The 19,110-nt window shown below is 56.6% G+C and overlaps 1 protein-coding gene across 7 annotated transcripts in view; it reads left to right on the forward strand.

The window, feature by feature from the left end:
• The window catches only part of WWP2 (WW domain containing E3 ubiquitin protein ligase 2), a 31,936-nt gene that overhangs the window by 8,901 nt on the left and 3,925 nt on the right, over positions 1-19,110 (forward strand). For 4 of the 7 annotated variants that reach the window (XM_031615028.2, XM_031615032.2, XM_090149545.1 and 1 more), the window contains 14 exons: positions 205-486; positions 1,070-1,166; positions 5,058-5,197; positions 7,281-7,491; positions 11,077-11,166; positions 12,769-12,943; positions 14,628-14,682; positions 15,985-16,066; positions 16,283-16,411; positions 16,627-16,705; positions 16,822-16,893; positions 16,977-17,065; positions 18,109-18,268; positions 18,950-19,083. In XM_031615028.2, coding sequence (XP_031470888.2) covers positions 205-486; positions 1,070-1,166; positions 5,058-5,197; positions 7,281-7,491; positions 11,077-11,166; positions 12,769-12,943; positions 14,628-14,682; positions 15,985-16,066; positions 16,283-16,411; positions 16,627-16,705; positions 16,822-16,893; positions 16,977-17,065; positions 18,109-18,268; positions 18,950-19,083 — 1,795 coding nt within the window. Of the gene's footprint in view, positions 1-204; positions 487-1,069; positions 1,167-5,057; positions 5,198-7,280; positions 7,492-11,076; positions 11,167-12,768; positions 12,944-12,979; positions 14,521-14,627; positions 14,683-15,984; positions 16,067-16,282; positions 16,412-16,626; positions 16,706-16,821; positions 16,894-16,976; positions 17,066-18,108; positions 18,269-18,949; positions 19,084-19,110 lie in introns of those variants that run through there. The other 3 variants (XM_031615030.2, XM_031615029.2, XM_090149546.1) reach the window with 3 other exon arrangements.

The raw sequence follows: 19,110 nt of genomic DNA on the forward strand, positions 1-19,110 counted from the left end.
CTGACAGTCCTCCGTGGGCACTGTGGGGTGCCTGTAGGTGTGGGGCTGCTGCTGATGCTTGGAGGGACAGCTGACCCTGGGGGTCCTTTGGGGTCATGGGGAGGGCCTGATCCTGCAGGGGACTGGGACGTGATGTCTTCACTGTGGTCAGATCCTAGGTGATGACCGGTGGTCTCTTTCTCTATGTCTCCTCATCTCCCCCAGTGGAGAACAGGCAGCTGACCCTGAACCTGCAGACGGAGAACAAAGGCAGCGTTGTCTCCGGTGGAGAGCTGACGATTTTCCTGGATGGGCCGGCTGTTGATCTGGGAAGCCTGCCGAATGGCAGTGCTGTGACAGAGGGTGAGTGCTGCCCGGCTCCGCATGCATGCAGCGGCTCTGTGCACGAGGCGGTGAGCAGCGGCGGGGAGAGGAGCGGGGCTGAGAGCACGGCCCCCAGCACCCCTGAGCAAACATCTGAGTGCCGACAGCCACCTGCTCCCCCAGGTAAGGCCCTGGCCTTGCTCCAGGCTCCTGTGGGAGCTGATGTATGGTGGGGCACAGGAACAGGAGTGTTGATGGCATCGTGCCTGCCTCTTCTCAGTGTTCAAGCAGTCCAGCCCCTTCCATAGCTTTCCCATGTTGGGCTGTGCAAACACATTCTGTATTTGGTGAACCACTCAAAAAAGGGCTCTGCATGGGGAGGGAGCATGTGCAGGGGCATGGACAGATGTCTGACTGCTCGAGGCTGCCCAGGGAGTAAGCAGAGCCCGTGCTGGGAAGTGCACTGCTTTGCATTCCCTCTTTTCCTTCTCTGCCTTGCTGGGTGATCCAGGTCCTAATACCTGGGGCCCTGATGATGCTGACAGAGCCCAGGGTCATACTCACAGCTGTGGGTTCCAGTGGGATGGGCAGAGCCCCAGCCCAGGCTGGCAGGAGGGAGAAGGACTCCTTATGGATGGGGTTGAGGTGGATAGTGGAGAGAGAGCAGTTGTGCTTTTAGGTCTCCTTTATGGTGGGAAGGAAGGAAGAAAGGTAGAACTAATCAGTGCTATAGTTGTTTTCTTCACCCACTTCTTCACCCATTCAGGGTCCCAGGTGCCCGGACGGGACCCTGGCAGCATGGCTGCAGCCACGGAGAGCAGACATCAGTCTGCCACCACAAACTGCTTTGGGAGCAGATCAAGGTAAGAGCAGCACCTACCAGTCCATCACTGGGCAGTTACTGAGCCCCTGGGGGCACTCCAGCAGTGTCCATGTGGCTCAAGGACATGGTAGCTCCTCCAAATCTCCCAGCAAAGCAGCACACAGGAGACTTGGGGCAGGGCTGGGTGCAGACAGCAGAGTTGGGCATGGTGGCCATGCAGCTGGAGTGCAGATGGCCAGTGTCTCCCTAGGTATTTGTTTCTTAAGGCACATCATTGTGATTGCACAGGCAGTTTCTCCCAATTGCTCTGCTGGCAGGCATGGGAATGGTGCATTAGGGTGTGCGGGGAGGACTGGCACTCAGAGCAAGGAGCCTGGTCCTGGCAATGGGGCTCTCTCTGAGTGGCTGCTCAGTGGTGGGTGCTGCACGTCTGCCTGCAGCATGGCCCTGGGCCAGACTGGGGGGCACCATACCCATGGTGGTGATCACAGGGGAATGCTTCAGAAGGTCCAGGGTGAGCCAGAGAAGCAAAGCAAGCCTAGCTGTCGGGAAATAACAGCTACTTCCAAAGGAAATGAGATGCTTGGGCAGCAGCCACCCTATCTGGCACAGTGCCTGTCCCTGCCTTCTTGCTGGAATGGAGTGGCGCAGAGCTGCTCCTTTTTGGAGCTGTGGTTATTGAGGGACGTGTCACACTGTCAACATGGAGTTGAATTTAACGCCTATTTATATTTCTACGGTGTGGCAGTGGCCCAGCAGCCCATACAGATATTCTGGTTAAAGTGTGCCTGTAGTGAGGAGCCTGCAGCCTGCACAGTAAGGAGCTCTGTGTGTCCTGCAGGCTTCAGGTGTAGGAGCATGGTAAGGAGCTCTGTGCTTGGAGCTCCTCTATCTACTAGGCACATACAAGAGAGGAGTGAAGGAGAGAAATGCTTTTTAGCCCTAAAAAGTGATCCCATCCTTTGATACAGTGCTTGTTTGGGGTAGGGTAATGGTGACACATCACTGATTGCAGTTTGTGCCGTGTTGCTGCTCCTCTTGGTTCCTGCTATCTGGATGTTAATGCCATCTCAGAGATGAGATGGATCTCTGACCTGGCAAAAGCTGCTCTTTGCAGCAGTTCTCAGCCAGTGCTGGAGGGCCTGGAACAGAACTGGTTGGGATGCTCAACTTGGAGACTGGGTGCTTCACATTCCCCATTGCTTTCTGCCTGTGAGTAGTTTCTACTCTTGGTGTCCTGAGCTGTGAGCATGCAAGATGAGCGTGCTAAGTCCTGGCTGGTGCTTCTGAAAGGACCTCCGGAGACCTTCCAGCTGTGGCAACCTGCAGTTGTTACAGCATGGGAAACCATCACTAGTTTTTGCATCTGAATATAGGTTGTTCCGAACAATTTGACATTTTAGTGGAGCACTGCTTATGGGGCAAAGTGTGGCTCTGTGTACCCAGCACAGAGTCAACTGCCTTCCCCAGGTCCTTTGCACATGAGAATGCTGTTTGATGTTAACTCTGTTTATATGCAGAGCAGTGTTTATTTTCATGGGCTTGGTGATGGATGCTGGCAAACTTGCTCGCAGGCAGGATGGAAAGAAAAGTTTCATTCTTTGCTCCTCAACTATTTCTACACTATCCCCCCAAGGGAAACTGCTTGCTCAGGGCTTCTCTTTCTTCTTCTGAGCAAATGTCATCTTGGGATTTGCTGCTAATCTTGGTGACGGGGTGTGAAATTCCACAGCCCTCTGCATGAAGAGAAAACAGCCCAGAGGCCCCCAGCTGAGGTTTGGTGCAATGGGTGCCCAGAGGGTTGCTACAATCTCCATTTGTTTTGTGGGGGCCTAAGAGGCCCCTCCTGACAGCATGGAACAGAGTGGTCTGCTTTGGATTTGGACCGGTGGGCTGAGCTCTGTTGGGTGCTGGCCTCTGACTTTGCTGTCACCTGCTGCAAACAGCGCAGACCCCAGTTATTCCTTCGGTGTACTGTGTGTTAACTTTTACTACCTAATCACATCCCAAGCCTACAGCTTAGCTGGTGATGGGCATGAGTAGCCCTGAGGACAAGCAGCACCTCTGGCTCTGTGAGCCCCATTCTCTGGCTGCTCCACACAGCAGGATGCCTGGGTAATGAAGATAAACTGGGCTCGAATCACATTGATTTGGGGTTTCAGAACCAAGCACCGGTGGTGCTGGCTGGTGTGGGGTGACAGGTGCTCCTCCAGGTGCTGGTACCTGTTCCGTCCCCATTCCCAGCATCACATTCCAGTGTGACATGGGGTATGTTGGGGAGAAGGCAGCCATTTCTCTCAGGGATAGGGAGAATTCCTCTCCAGCTGCCATTTGCCATATTGCATCCTGAATGAGACCAACTGGCACTTCCAAGCACAAGATGCCAGGAGCCATTGGTCATGGGGATGAAATCCATTCCTGCATTTCACACCTGGGCTGGAGGTGAGCATGGGTGATGTGCCCTGCTCTGTGTGCCCTCCATCAGCCTGTGCAGAAGGGTTCTGCCTTGATGGCTGACACCACTGCCTTTTTTGGCTGCACCTGTTCCCTCTGCCGTAGCTGGAGTGGCTGATGGAAGGGGATGGTGGGGCTTATGCTCACCGCCAGGGCAAGGGGCTGTCCCTGCCTGCTCCTTCCCAGCGGCACTGCTGCCTGTTCCCATCTGCATGCTGCTGTTTTTTCCCCCACTCCTATTTTAAGAGTTTGTTCCCAGTCTAGCCTCTGTCACGTGGCCTCACTGGGTTTGTTTCCATGCATCTATTAAAAGACAATGCCCAGATGGGAGCGCTCGTAGGAGGGCTGGGCTGGGCGGCCCGCGGGCTAATTCAGGCCTGATAACCCTGTGCGGCCAGCTGGCAGCAGGGAAACATCCTGTTTTGGTTGCTAAAAACTGCGGGCAGCTCTTAGCTCATCTGCAGCAAGAACGGTGAGGACAGGATTCATCCATCCATTGCTTCAACTAAGGATGGGCGTGGAGATCTGGGTCCTACAGCCCGGCTGGCTCTGAGCTGCTTTCTGCTTTCCCGTGTCTCTTCCCAGCCCTTTCTCTGCCTGGCGTTGCTGCGAGCCGCTCCCTGAGGAGCATGGGGAGGATCCAAGGGCTTGCTGGAGCTGGCGTGGGTGGCATGAGCGATGCTGTGCCCTGCCCTTGCCAAGCTGCTGTCCCCTCCCAGCTCAGCCTGGCCCTGGGAAGTGGGGACAGTCTGCAGGTTTTGCCCTTTTAAGGGGAGAAGTTGGCTGGAACAAAGCAAGCCCTAATCCCCACGTCCTGGTGTGGTGGCTGTGAGCACTGCACTGCCCTGGGCGGGAGTGGCCCCACTCTGCCTGCGCTCCCCAGATCTTGAAGTGGGAAAAAGGCTCTTCCCAGTGGTGCAGAGCTCTCACTGCCCCACATTACAGAGTGAACACCAAGGGGACTGTCAGAGTGTTCCCTCAGTCAGCAGTTCTCTCACCTTGATGTTTGTGCATGGTGAGGTGCCCTACAGTTGAATGTTACCCTTTCCCTCACTGAGCATCCCTGTGAGAAGTTGGGCTCTGGCTGTGGTTGTTTCAGTGCCGCCTTTCCCAGCTGTTCCTTCCTGGCACCATAGGCAGAAGCTTTCAGCATCCCCACCTGTCTCTGCGTGGGGCTTGTGGCTGCTGTGAGCGTTTCCTTGGGGGTCTCCTGGAGCAGAAGGCAGCAGTGTGTGATCATCCCTGGGCACGCAGGCAGGGGCTGCACTGAGAGTTTTCCCCTATGGGCTCTGATGTGGGGGGTGTGATGCCAGGACCCGTATGTAGATTCAGAGAGCTGAGGTTTGGGGCAGGTACGTGCTGCTGTGTCCCGGCAGGCAGGCAGATGTCTGTGCCTGGGGAGCAGCAGCATGGAGTTGGGGCAAGCAGCTCTCTTCCAGGCCCAGCTGTGCCTCATGTCCTATTTCTTTCCCTGTAGGACACACCGCCTGGCTGCTGGGGCCTCCAGGCAGGGTGCGGGCAGCGGGGAGCAAAGTCCTAACGCACGGAGCCGGCACCGGCAGCCGCCCAAGAGCCCGACAGCCAGCAGCATGGCCAACGGCACTGCCAGCAGCACCGGTGAGCACGGCGGGGGATCTGCTGCTGCTACGGGCGTGGGGTGGGCAGAGGTGGCGGTGTGGTCTGAGGGGGAAAGGAGTTTTCTACTGTGATAAAGAGTCCTGTAGTGCTGAGTGATTCCTTCCTCACGAGAGAACTGTTGGTTTCACTTTGATAAACTGGGCAGCTCCTTAAGGCTCACCGGCGGGATCTGTTCTGTCTCTCTGTAATGATTTCCATGGCTCTTCTCTGAGAGGGCAGGGCACAAACCCACCCCTCACAAGGACACTCAGTCTTATGCCAGCAATACCTCCGGGAAGAGTTCTCCTTGTCTTTTCTTGGGCTTGTCCGCAAAGCCATGAATACCCCATGGAGCGGGGACTGGACCTGGTGAATGTGTGACTACAAAACCGTAAGCAGCTCACCGACTTTTCTTTGCTGGTGTGCTAGAGCTGCCCAGTGTTCAGGAAATCTGAAGCAGCTCTGAGACGTGATGGTAGCATGGTGTCTGGCACTGTAGGCTTAGCAAAGGTCCCATGTCCCACATCCTGGGCGAGTACATGGTGTGGTGCTGTAGGGTAGGAGGTGGCAGCAGGGTGACACCACTACCACAGGTATTTCCTACTCCCCTGCACTGTTATTTTTCAGCCAGTTCTGTCCTTTCTTTTGTTTTTGTCAGAGACCTGAAGGAAAAACAGCATGCTTTGTTTCAGATAGAAGGAAATGTTTGGTTCAACCCAGGAGGACTTTTTTCCTTTTTTTTTTTTCATTACTTTGGAAAAACCTGGAGCACTGTAATTTCCATTTTGCCAAAATCCATTTTGGGAAGGAAGTGAGCGTGCAGAGGGCTGCAGTGGGATGCAGCAGTTCAACCTGCAGTCCTGGCTTGCCCCAGTGCTGCTCAGTGCCACTGCCTGCCCTGCCCCATCGGAGTGCACCCGCAGGCACAGCGCTGTTCCTGGGCTCTGCTCGCTTCACAACGTGTTGTGCTGGCCTGGCCCCAGCCTTCCCAGTGCCTTTATGGCTGTGCTGTCCTTGTTGCTGTTTATCTGTCAGCAGCGTGCCAGCTGGGGCGTTACACCTCGGGATGGGAGGTGCTGCCTGGGGGTGGTGCTGGATGCTGTGTCACGCTCAGCATGCCTCCAGAAGCCTTTCTCTTCCTCCCTGCTCGGTACATTCTGTTGATGTTAGTGCGTGCAGTTTGGGAGCAGGCTGCTGCAAGAACTTCCCAGTTACGTTTGTAGCCCACAGCTGTATTTCTTCTGAGAAGAAAGGTAAATTACACTATGGCATGCGTTCTCCATGGTGTAGCTTAGCCCCAGCCCTACTCCTCCCGGAGTCCTTATCAGTGGACTTTGAATCATCTTTTCCCCTGTTCTGTCCAGGACTGAGATCAATGCAATTGCAGTGCAGTCACCTGAGTCAGGTTCCCTCAGAACATTGGCACAGTTTGCTTGAAGCTCCTCAATCCTCTTCCTAAGGCTTGTCAGCAGTACCTGACTACTGTGCAGTGTATATTACAAAACTTGGGCTTGCAGCTTTTTACATTTCTTAATTCTGACTTATGGAGTTCTATCTGCATCCCTTTTTGTTTTGTTTTTAGTTCTTTAATTTCACTGTGGCAAAAGTTATCCTCTGCTGTGCTGTCAAGCTCTGCTTTTTGGCTAGCTGATAAATATTCATCAAACAGATTTCCTTTCATTCTTTTGGTCTACGTTTTCCTCCTGATCAGTTTTCATTGCGGTTTTCCCTTGCTCAGTCCCTTCCTCTTCACAAACACAGTGGAACCAGCACTACTCAGCTCCCAGCAGTGCCTGTTGTGGACATGCTGTGAGGCAGCCCCTAAGCTCCTTACTTCTGGCATCCACGTCAGGCCCCCAGCACATCTGCAGGCAGCAGAGGGGATGCTGAGCATAAATGCAGTTGTCTGCTTTTATCTCAAGAGGAAACATGGAGGCAGGGGCTCTGTAGGACCTGGCCTGACCTGGAACCGTGTGCTCTCTGTCGCCGTCACCACCACCACCATGGTTGTGGGGCTGCCCCAGGGTGGTGGAACAGCCAGTGCTGTTCTTGGTGCTAATATCTCTGCCCTCTGCCTTCCCAGTGAACGGCGATGTGGTGGGAGCTGCAGACGTGGAAGAGGAAAGGCCAGCTGCGGGGACAACGCTGGCTGCGGCGACGTCGAGCACAGCTGAGGTCTCTGTTGCTGCATCCACCCTTCCTGCCCTGTCTGGCTCCACAGAAGCCGAGGAGGCAGCACCCAGCACCCCACAGGCACGGACAGCAGTGCAGGCTCAGGACTCGCTGCCCCCTGGGTAAGCAGCTCTGCCTCCTCCTGCTCGAGGCTCTTGTTCCCTGATGGGGCAGTGTGGCTGAGTGTCCTGGGGGTACTCGAAGGGGGAGGCACAGCCCTGGAGGCAGTGTGAGAGCTGCTGGGACACTGCTCTGTGCTGCAAGAAGGATTGGGTGTTGGAGAGCTGGGGCCATGCAGCAGGGCTCAGCAACAATGACTTTCCTGCTCAGCAGAGCACAGGGCATGGGAAGCCCTGCAAGGGGCCATGAGGACAGCTTGGGAAGGGAGCCTAGAGCAGAGAGCGGGTGCTGCTGGGAGTGCAGAAGCATCCAAGAAGACCTGCTGTCTCTGTCTGGTTCTGTTGAATGGGGATCTGTGTCTTCCATCTCTGACACAGCTTGTCCTGTCCAGCCAGAGCTGGGTCTGTGTTGCTGGACTGCTCTCTCCTCCGTTGGGCCAGGACTCTGATCTGTATCCATTGTGGGGCCCTGGGGAAGTGAACAGTGAATTGCATCTCCACGGTAAGTGGCCTCCCAAGGCTGGTGCCTGGAGCAGCAAAGTCCTCAGAGCTCCTGTGGCTGCTCAAAGATTTCAGTGGGAAGAAAATAAAAGAAAGTGTGGATCTGCAGGGAGCTCCTGACAAAAATGACCATTGTGGGGAGCTGGGAGGGATCCTCCCACAGTTTGTAGGTCTAGTGCTACTCTGGATCCTGGGCTCTTCTGGTATTACTGGGAGAGAGGGGGAGAGTCATCCTTGGGAAGGTGAAGCCCTGTGCTGTGCCAGCCCAGTGGTGCTGTGGGAATGCCTGGGACTGGAGTTCCTCTCTGGCTGCTTTGTGTCTTGCTGGGTGTTGGGAAGGAATGGGACTGGGACAAGCTGAACCTCATCCTCCACCTTTCCTACACCTTTGCACTGGACTGCAAATGCAGAGCAGAACAAGGGGGTTGCAATGCCTCGTGTTCATATAAAGAGAGCTGTTTATTTTCCTCTGGCTCAGCCGATGCCTGGAAGGTCAAGGCCTTGCTGATGTGTCAGTCACAGGTAATTAGGGTTAACGGCTCAGTGTGCCTTTATGCAGGGTGTGTGAGGGTTACTGTTCTCCAGTCTGGGCGCTTCCTGTTTCCAGGCAGCTGGAAAAGTCCAGGACTCTGAAAAAGGTCTTTATTCCAACCCATGCCCCTTCCTGTGCTTACTGGGCAAATGGGAGCTCTCCTCCCCACCTCTGCCTGCCTGAGGTGCAGAGATGTGGATACTCCTCCCCGAGGTGTGGAGGGGGGCCTTCACTTTCCCTCCCTTCTTCTTACCACAGGATCTGTAGTGGGAGAAGAGAACAGCAGCATCTTGCATGCGTTGTATGAGCTGTAGTGGCTGCTCTGCTCTGCAGGTGGGGTCTGAGTGTTGAGGTGCTCCCAGATGAATCCAGAGTGGAGCACTGGATCCGGCCAGGCCATGAGCCCTGTGTGAAGGCAGCTGGAGGCTGGTGCCTTTGCTAAGCAGGGATTGCAGGAACGTCCATGGCTCTGAGAATGGTATAAGTGAGCTCTGGGGGATCTCTGGAGACCCAACATGAGGAAGCTGCCTCTGGCTGGCTCACTGCACTGGGGAATTGCTGTGATTCGTGGTTTGGGGCCCACTATGGGATGAGGATGCAGGTGGCTTGCAGGAGACAGTGATGCCTCAGGCAGGAGGCATGTGGACCAAACCAGGCTGTTCTGGCACTGTGCAGTCCTCACCAGCCCTGGTGATCACTAGGTTCCTTGCAGAGCTGCTGGGAGCCATCATGTCTCTGTCCCTAAGAAGCCACCAGAAGGCTGCCTGTTTCCTGGGCTCCTCTGAGCATCTTCTTTCATCCCAGGAGCAGGGAAAGCACTCACTGTGCAGAGCAGGAGCAGCTCCGAGCTCATTCCTCCTTGCTGGCTGGGCTGCGTGTGGAGTGCCAGCATGTTGGGTTCATGTGGGGATCCGTAGCAATTTACGTGGCCCAGAGAGTTCTCTCTGAACATCTGCACCAGATGTGCTGAGCACAAAGGCAACATACAACCAGTGGTGTGTTTGGGGCTGGAGGGTGCTGGAAGGTGTCCTGAATCGTTCCAGTCCCAGCTGTGTGTGGAGCCCTCCATCACCCTGGCCGCTGCGGAGCGGCTGTGCTGCGGGAACAACCCAAAACCTCAGCGTGGGGCCCTGGCCCTCCTGCCTGGATGCCCATGGGACAGCAGGGCCACAAGAGCGACTGGCCCTGCATCTGGTTCCTATCAGCAGTGATCCCACGCAGGGACAGGCGCTCGCTGCCATTCTGTGCACACAGCCTCGTCTGCGCGCACAAAGAGCTGCATTATGTGCCTGGCAGCAGGCACGCTGCTGTGGTTTCTTACATAAGGAAGGTGTTCTGTTTGGACTGCAGGACTGCCCCACAGCCTCCGCTTGCCTCTCCCGCAGCGGCACGGGTGCACATGGTGCTCACTGGGGCTGACAGCTCCCAGCCTTTCTCAGAGCAGTGGCACAGCTGTGCCATGCATGGACCTGTGGTCGTGGTGCGTGTGGCTCCAGGCTTATGTCTTCCCCTGGGGGCTTGGGGAAAGTGGGAGTGCTGCAGATGATGGGCACTGGTGCTTGGAGCACCTTCGCTGTGTGGGCCTGCCAGCACGCATCCATTCAGCTGCCAGCATAACAGAAGTGAGTAGGTTAATTTCCCAGGGCTTTTAGTAATGATTAATTGAGGCTGAAGATTGAATTGGGAGGGAGACCTGTGGGAGCAGAAGCGTGGCAGGAGAACACTTGATCTGTCGGCAGCTGTGTGCTGCAGAGTAAGAGCTGACAAAGTGTGGTGCTGCACGGAGACTCTGTGTTTGCCAGAGCATAAACTTCTATGAATAGTGAATGGAGTTGAGGAATGGCTGCAGTGCTGTGCAGGACTGGGCTACCCCATGGCTCTGGGTTCCCTGGAGGACTGCATCCTCGTGGTGTCTGGCAGCAGTGGGGCTGTCAGGGAAACACAGCCCCAGCCCAAACTTGAAGGTTCTACTTTAAAAATGTATGAAAAGAAACAAAACAAAAACACATGGGCGTAAAGCTGCACCTGAGTTAAGTGACTGATTCTCCTACTTTCTGCAGGAAGTCAGGGATCTGTGCTCCCAAAGACACCTGTCATCAGCACACAGCCTGCTGCAGCACCTCTGCCCTGCTCTGTATATAGCGAGCCAAAGAGCTGCCATGTGGACCTGCTGTCATACTGTGCTTTAAAGAAAGCGTGAACTTCTGTAGCTAAGCAGTGCAAGGAGACAGGTTACTAACCCACCAGGTGCAACTCTCTAATAAGTTGACTGTTAATTACTATTGGCCCACTGGTCCCTGGGGAGCCCTTACAGGTTAACACATTGTGTGGATAGTGCTGGGTCCCTGATGCTCATTACAGCTGAGCCCCTCTGCTGGCCCTGGCTTAGCACAGGTTCCTGCATGTCTCCTGCTGGAGCTGCTCTGCCCAGTACTGGAGTTCTGTGGGGCAGGCATGGAGAGCAGCAGGCTCTGGTTGCTGCCAGGATTTGGGTTCTGTCCTGCTGGGGTTTGGGCTCGCTGCCTGCCCATACCAATTGTGATTGTCTATTTCAGGTGGGAGCAGCGGGAGCTGCCAAATGGTAGAGTCTACTATGTAGACCACAACAACAAGACCACCACGTGGGAACGACCGCTCCCGCCGGGGTAAGGGCCTTGGGGCAGGTGTGAGGTGGGGTGAGGGGGCTGAGCTCTGGGTGGGCGCACGCAGACACACGCCATGTGCCCCAAACCTGGAGCTGGACTGCATCTGCTCAGAGGGGCCTCTGTTCTTATTGCCCCAGGGTGCGCTTGTTCTCACACATATGATACTGCACAGCTCTGTGAAACCTGCAGAAGGATCTCTGCAGAACTTGTATCTCTGCAGAACTTGTATCTGCGGGGGAGGGTCATCCTTTTCTTTACAGGATTACACAGTCCTCTGGTCATGCAGGCTGCGTGTAGCTCTCAGGGCCCGTGTATTTTCCAGAAGCTTGTTGAGTTCTCACCTCTTCTCTGTGCCCCAGAAGCAGAGAAGTCAGTACAGCCAAGCTGCTGTTCTCTGGGCTGGGTTAGCTCATGGCTGGAAGGAGCACAGTGCTTCACAGCCAGCGTAGCAGCGAGCCTGAAATACAAACCAGTCCTGGGAGCTCTGGGTCCCCATGCTCACATGCTGCCCTCAGTTGAGCCGTGATTCCTGCAGCCCTCACTGCCTCTTGCTGGTCCTCCAACAGCTTAAAAGCTGCTTGGTATTCAGAGGGAGGCTATTCCCAGGAAAAGACAGGTTGGGAGGGCCCCAGGTATGCTCTTTCCCTCCTATCCTAGAATCACAGAGTCACAGCATGGTTGGGTTGCAAGACCTCACAGCTCCCACAGTCCTACCCTGTGTTGTGGGCTCAGGGCTCAGTGCTCCCACCAGCTCAGACTGCCCAGGGCCCCATCCATGGCCTTGAACACCTTGAGGAATAGGTACCCATAGCTCCCTGGGCAGCCTGTGCCAGTGCAGGTGTTTGCTTGGTGCCTCGCCTCTGCTAGGTGCCGGCCTTCCTTGAAGCACATGTACTACATGTCAATCGTGGTGCCCGGCGGCACTGTCTCACTTCACTTAGAGCAGAGCTTCTGTATGCCCTTGTGGCAGGGCTCACCTTGTGCTGAGGAACCCTTTCAGCATGAACTTGGTTGCACTGGAGCTGGGAATGGAGCCCCTGCGTTGGAGGGCAGTGATTAATCTTGGGAGAGGAGCCAGAGAGCGAGTGTGGGAAGTCAGCCCGTGCTGTCAGTGTGAGAGGAGAAATCAGTCCCCAGAGGGGACCTCAGCCCCAGCAACACTCAGTATTCCTCCCTTGGAGGCTGCTTTTCTCACCTGTGTTTCTGTAGGGTGTTGATGCCATGGAGCGTTTCTGAGTCCCTGTGCCTTCACACAGTGGTAGCACTGAGCAGCTATGTGGTGTGTGAGCTGAGCATGAGGTGCAACCTGGGTCTGTGCTGGTTGTCACCGCTGTCCTTTGCTGCTGCAGCGCTCTCAGCAGGGATGTGCCAGACCCTCTGTCTCCTGAAGGGCTGTTCAGTAGTGTGGTGCCACGCGCTGGGCTCTGAGCAGCGGCAGGAGGAGTGCTGGAGGAGGTTGGACAGTGGTCTGCTCACCAGTAGGGTGTGGAATCCCTTGGAGAAGGGGGCATCCGGCTCTAAGAGCGCTGAAGCAGGGCTGCGAGTGCCCAGGGAGCCCTTTTTCCAATGACAGGTAGTGACATCTTCCCGTGGTGCCTCCAGGTGGGAAAAGCGTGTGGACCCCAGGGGCCGCTATTACTACGTGGACCACAACACCCGCACCACCACGTGGCAGCGCCCCACGGCCGAGTACGTCCGCAACTATGAGCAGTGGCAGTCCCAGCGCAGCCAGCTGCAGGGAGCCATGCAGCAGTTCAGCCAAAGATTCCTGTACCAGGTGAGAGCCGGGGGCTGGGTGGCAGCAGGAGGCAGCGTCTGTGTGCCCGGAGTGCCCGTGCCACAGGCACTGCTGCCCACACAGCTGGGCAGTCTCTCCAGGCCCTGTGGAAGGAGGGGGCAGAGGAGGGGGCTCCCGCTGAGGCTCGGCTGTGATCTGGCACTGGCTTCTCTGCCAGGCGCCTTTGGAGTCACTCCAGTGCTGTGCGAGTCACCCTGGCTGTGTTCTGTGAAGTGCAGAGGGAGGGACTCGCACTCCAAATTTAGCCTGATGAAACGATTGTACTTCTCATTTTGAGCTCTCTGCTGTCAGCAGCAATGACTCCTGCTCTGCCTTCCTCTCCATTGGGACTCTGTGCTTTGCTTTGCCCTCTTGGTCCCAGCAGTGGCTGACTTCCCTCCTGGCAGTGCCAAGCCCCCTCTGGGCCGTGCTACAGCAGGGTCCCTCCATAACAGACTGCCTGGGAGCAGCACTGTGTGCACTGAAGGGTCTCATGGCACAGGGCCGTGCCTGGGGGCTGCAGATCATGGAGCTGCTGATTGTCATCTCCCTGGAGCCCTGCGCCGAGCTCTTGTTTTGCTGCTCTGTTTGTTTGAATTGGTTATTTTTAAGTCACAGTGAGGCGATAGCCCTGGATGTTCCTCGGCTTCTTCTCTGGGCAGGGAGTGAGGGAGCTAACTGAGGTGCACCATGCTGTGCCAGGGCCTCTACTGTACTCATCCTGCTGCAAGAGGAGAAGCCAAGAGCTGTAGGCTGCTCCAGCCCCAGTGCACCACAAAGCATCCCTAGGGTTCTGGGCTGGCCCCTTAGTACTGGCACCCATTCTAGGCGGGCAGGCGACCCTGGCACCCCCGGTGGTGGTTGTGCCCCATCCTCATGGAGGTGGGCTGGGATCCCTCTCTTGAGTCTGGGCTTCAAGAGGTGTGATGAAAAGACCTTTTTTATTACAACGCATTTCTTATTGAACCCCAAAGTCATTTCCATACTCCTTCTGCACTGAATCACCGGCTGCCGGGGCTACGCCTCCGTCCCTGGAGCTGTGGGTTAACACAAACCAGGGCGCAGTGCCTGGGGCACCCCCCGCTTTAGGCTGGGTGAGGCCGCCCGCCCGGCACAAGAAAGGTGCTTTGTGTGGCCCCGACCTGCTGGGGGGGGGGCCGGGAGCCGCCTGTCTGCACAGCCATGAATGTGCCCTCAGTGCGAGCGCATCCCGGCCCTGCGTGCTGCCCGGGAGGAGGGGGGTGCGGGCCCCGCCAGGAAGCGCTGGGCGTGGACAGGGCTTGTGGGAATGATTTCATTGGAAAGGCCTGCGATATTTTTTCCCTCTTGTGTGTGGTTCTTGGAGGAGGCTGGAGGTGTATCTGCTGGGGAGAGCCACTCGGGCCAGCGGGAGCTGAGCGGCCGTGCACATCTGGAGCTGCAACATGGTCCCGCTGCTCTCTGTGCTGCCCCCAACCTCTGTTTAGGTTGTGCTTTTTTCCTTTTTTTTTTAACACCCCCTGAGCGTGCAATTGTTTTGTTTTGTTGGTTTTTTTTTATTTTTTTTAAGTACTTTGGGAGCTGTGGGCCAATAGGAGGTGAGTGGGAAGCACGGGGACCCAGAGCTCCCTCCATCTGCACCCTGCTGCTCCTGCCTGTCCTGGCCCTGCTTTTTATTTTGTGTTTTGCCCTCTCTCATCTCTAGCCGTCTGGTGCCCCGTCTGACAATGATCCTCTTGGTCCCCTTCCTCCTGGCTGGGGTAAGTACAGAGCCCCTTACCTGCCTGCGCCCTGCCCTGCTGCGTTCAAGATGCTCCGTGCATCTGTGTGTCCTTCCTGCGTTAGTGTGTGCCCCATTTGGGGACACAGTTCTCCCCATACTCTGCTGTATGTGCGGCTGTCTGCCTACGGTTAGCTCCATCTCTGATTTGAAATCCAGCTTTTTTCCCATTTTTTTCCACCTTTTTTCTCTTTTCCTGGAGAATTTCCCAGCTCTCTCTCTCTCAGCTACTGAATGCAGAAGTGTTTGTGGTTGTTCTTTGGACTGGGGCAGAGAACAGGGATCCAACTCCTTGCTTGGCCCTGGAGCCCTTGAGTGCTCTCCCTCCTGCCACGCAGTGCCCCTGGGTGCCCTACTCCCAGGCACAGCAGGATGGCAGCCCTGTCCCCAAGTGCTGCTGCTGTCCTTGTGCCTCATCCAGAGTGTGGGGGTACCTTGGTTTACCTGAGCTGGGGAGGGCTGGCAATCGGAGCAGCAAGGGTCTGGTGACATGGAGATGGCATTAATGGGAGCTGAGGGATGCTGTGGGGTGCTGGGATGTTTTAAAAGGGCCCCAGTGCCATTTGCGGAGTGCAGATGGCCCCTATCCTGAGGGAGGCATCCCTGGAGGAGGGTGGACTGGGGTGTGGGGGGTTGCCCTGTCCCCGTGCCTGCACCCAGGCAGATGGATGGGGTCCCTGGGGCAGCTGGAGCCAAGAGCAGAAGTGCTGGAGCACCCTATCACCATGCTTGGTGTCTCTGCGGGGCTGGGGGCAGGAATGTCCCATTGCCATGTTCCCTTCCACAGCCTGAGAGTGAGCAGGGGGGTACAGAGGGGACAGGGAGCGCGTGCAGAGCGTCCCTCCCAGCATGGAGTGGAGCTGTGCTGGGAGCACATGTGGTGACAGGGACACGGTAAAGTGGAGCAGGCGCAGAGCAGTGGGCAGCAGTGGTGCTGATGTGAGCAGTGTTTGTTTTATGGCTGTGTACAACAGAGGGGGGTGTGTGTGTGCATGCAGGCAGCGGGGCTGTGAGAAAGCATCCCTGGGGTCATGGCCCCAGCAGGGTGCCCCTGCGGACCCTGGAGAACTGGGCCTTCCCCAGAGGTGCTGCAGCTTCTGCACATGGGAAAAAAAAGTAATTTAAACATCAGTATTTTCATTTTTAATTCTGCCTTCTCCATATGTACTGTAGCAGAGCAGGTGGAGAAGTGGGATCTGACAAACACTGGGAAAGGAGGGCTGTTCCTGGACACTGGTGCCTGCAACACTCTAACTATGACTTTTCCTCTGTTTCCTCCTAGAAAAGAGACAGGACAATGCGCGGGTGTATTACGTGAACCACAACACGCGGACCACGCAGTGGGAAGACCCTCGCACCCAGGGGTAGGTGCCCAATGGAAGAGCAAGGGGTGATGCTGGTGGTGGGACACCAAGCACTGAAATGTGGCTGTGAGGGTGCTGAGCCTCTTAGGCTGGGGAGCCGGAATCAAAAGCATGGTGCTGGAGGTGTGAAAGTCCAAGGCAGTCTCCAGGGGGAGTGGCATGAAGCAGGGAGAGACCTCCCAGGTGGCAGTGCAGTGACCCCATTTCTACCTACAGGATGATCCAGGAGCCACCTTTGCCTCCTGGCTGGGAGATGAAGTACACCAATGAGGGCGTGCGCTACTTTGTGGACCACAATACACGCACCACCACCTTCAAGGACCCACGGCCAGGATTTGAGTCTGGGTATGTGCTTGGAGCTGGGGCTGGGGGTCGCTCACTCATTCCTCATCTGCCTGCTTTGTGGCAGGGACACTCAACATTGGGTGTAGGTGAGTGTAGGGTCTTGCATTGCATGGAGGAGAGCTCCCTGCATGCAGTGGGGGTCATCTCCCACCTGTGGGCATGGCAGTGTGTGTGCTGGAGCTGTGCCCTAAGTCCATCTGGTGCTGCTTTTGCAGGAGCAAGCAGGGTGGATCACCAGGTGCGTATGACCGGAGCTTTCGCTGGAAGTACCACCAGTTCCGCTTCCTTTGCCACGTGAGTAGTGCAGCTGAGGGCTGCTGAGCCCCCAGGACTAGGGGTGCTCATGGGGGGGCTGGTGATGTGGGATTGTCATGCCAGCCCACACATGGCCTCGTGTCTGTGCCTTGCAGTCAAATGCCTTGCCCAGCCACGTGAAAATCAGTGTTTCCCGACAGACTCTCTTTGAGGACTCCTTCCAGCAGGTGAGGAGGTGTAGGGTCTGGGGTCGTGGGGCTGTCCCCCTTTGAGCATCCCACAGTGACGTGCTCCTTGCTTCCCCCCATAGATCATGAACATGAAGCCCTATGACCTGCGACGCCGCCTCTACATCATCATGCGTGGTGAGGAGGGCCTGGACTACGGCGGCATCGCCAGGTGAGCATGGGGCCACATGTCTGCTGGGGGGCAGGGTGAGCCCCCCATGGCATGAGGCCTTCTGGTAGTGGGGCTCAGGGTTCCTGGCCCTCCTACAATGCCTGCTCAAGCAGAGGAGGTGAGAACAGTGTGAATTCTGGGAAGGCATTACGCTCCCCTATCCCTTGAACTGGGAGGACTGGAGGTCCAGCTGGGCTCTCCTACAACCCCCAGTGCAGAGTGGCCAGCGGGCTGAGCTGCCTTTGCTCCCTGCAGCCTGCAGATAGGCACTGGTGTTTCTTGAGATGGTGGTGTGTGCCAGGGCAAATGTGCTGCTGGCTTCTACCATCTGCCCAGTGGATGGTGCTGTGTGGCACTGCGCTGTGCCTCCAGCTGGAGGGACTGTTGTCCCCTGGCCAGCTTGCCTGGGTGTCCAGCTCAGTGGTGAGCTTGCATGCCTCTGCTGTCCCAGAACCTGTGCTTCAGTTTGCTCCCCACCTTCTCCTTCCCAGTGATGCTGCTGCCGGCTGCGGGCAGGGCTCCTGCTGCCTGCATCTCTCTGTGTCCTGCCAGTGGTTTTACCCTATGGTAGGTTACGTCATGCTGTTCTACCACAGGGTAGAACCACGGACGGGATGCCGGGGCTGCCTCTGCGTCTGAGGACTGCCAGCAGCAGGGGAGCAGAGTGAGGGGCTGCGCCTGTTCCCCACTGCTTGGAGTGGGAAACTGGGGGGGTAGGGGAGAGGATTGTGGAGAAGGATAGCTCGTGTTTGTGGGCACTGTATGTATGTGCACAGGCATGTGTGCGCATGTTTGACAGCTGGATTCATGCAGCTAGATTTTTCTTACTGATGTCTCCAAAGGCGCTTTGCGGCCAGGTCCTGGGCTGCCCAATACTCAGACCAGGGCTCAGTGCTTGCCCCGCACCCCGAGGAGCCAGGCACTGTCTGTGCAGCTGTGCTCCACGGTCATGGGGCTGTCCCCACTGCTGGGACGAAGCCTCCCTCCCGTGGCAGCCCCAGGAGCTGATGCCTGCTCACCACTGTCCCCTTCCTCTTGCCCAGGGAGTGGTTCTTCCTCCTGTCCCACGAGGTGCTCAACCCCATGTACTGCCTCTTTGAGTATGCCGGCAAGAACAACTACTGCCTGCAGATCAACCCCGCCTCCTCCATCAACCCTGACCACCTCACTTACTTCCGCTTCATCGGCCGTTTCATTGCCATGGTAAGAACCTGGGGCTGGGGAGATCTGCTTGGCAGGGTCCCCCTCTCTGAGCACTTTCTTGCTCAGTGTGTGCCCAGAGGAGAGTGGCCATGGGAGCATGAGGTGACGTGTTGCAGGGCTGGGCCATGAGGTTGGGGTCGCAGTTTCCTGAGGCCGTGCCTCCAGCCCCTTGGCTGCCATCTGGTGCTATTGGCTCTGCAGCTCCGGGGGGGCTGTTTTTAGGCCCAGTAGTGTGAGGTTTTCCAGCTGTGCCCCTGCTCGGATCCTCCTGTGTTCTCACCCTCCCCAGAGCCTGGTGGGCACAGGGCTGCAGTGGTACCAGATGGGGCAGGGTCTGCCCAAAATGCTGCGCCCTGCCCAGATCCCCCTGCCCTGCCCCGCGCCTCGCAGGATCCCAATAAAACTCCAGACTATTACTCACCGCTGGGCTGTTCTAGACAAGCGTCTGCATTATTTTTGGCTGCCTTTGCCTTAGGCTCCTGGAAGCCAGGGATTCAGGGAAGCCACAGCAGAGCTCTGTTTAAACAAGTGCTCTTAATAGAGCTGTGAGGGGAGAAGGAGATGCAGTGGAATTCGTGGTGGGGAGGGGAAGGGGTTGCAAGCCCCATGCTGTGGTTTCAGCCCTGGTCTGCCAGGAGCCCATCCTGGTCCCCCTGACCCCCCCATCCCCACGCCCTGTAGGCTCTGTACCACGGGAAATTCATTGACACCGGCTTCACACTGCCCTTCTATAAGCGGATGCTGAACAAGCGGCCCACTCTGAAAGACCTGGAATCCATTGATCCAGAGTTCTACAACTCCATCATCTGGACCAAGTGAGTGCCTCACGCTCCAGGGCTGTG

This window comes from Phasianus colchicus, chromosome 13, assembly GCF_987193195.1.
Source record: "Phasianus colchicus chromosome 13, bPhaCol1.hap1.1, whole genome shotgun sequence".
NCBI classification, from domain to species: domain Eukaryota; kingdom Metazoa; phylum Chordata; class Aves; order Galliformes; family Phasianidae; genus Phasianus; species Phasianus colchicus.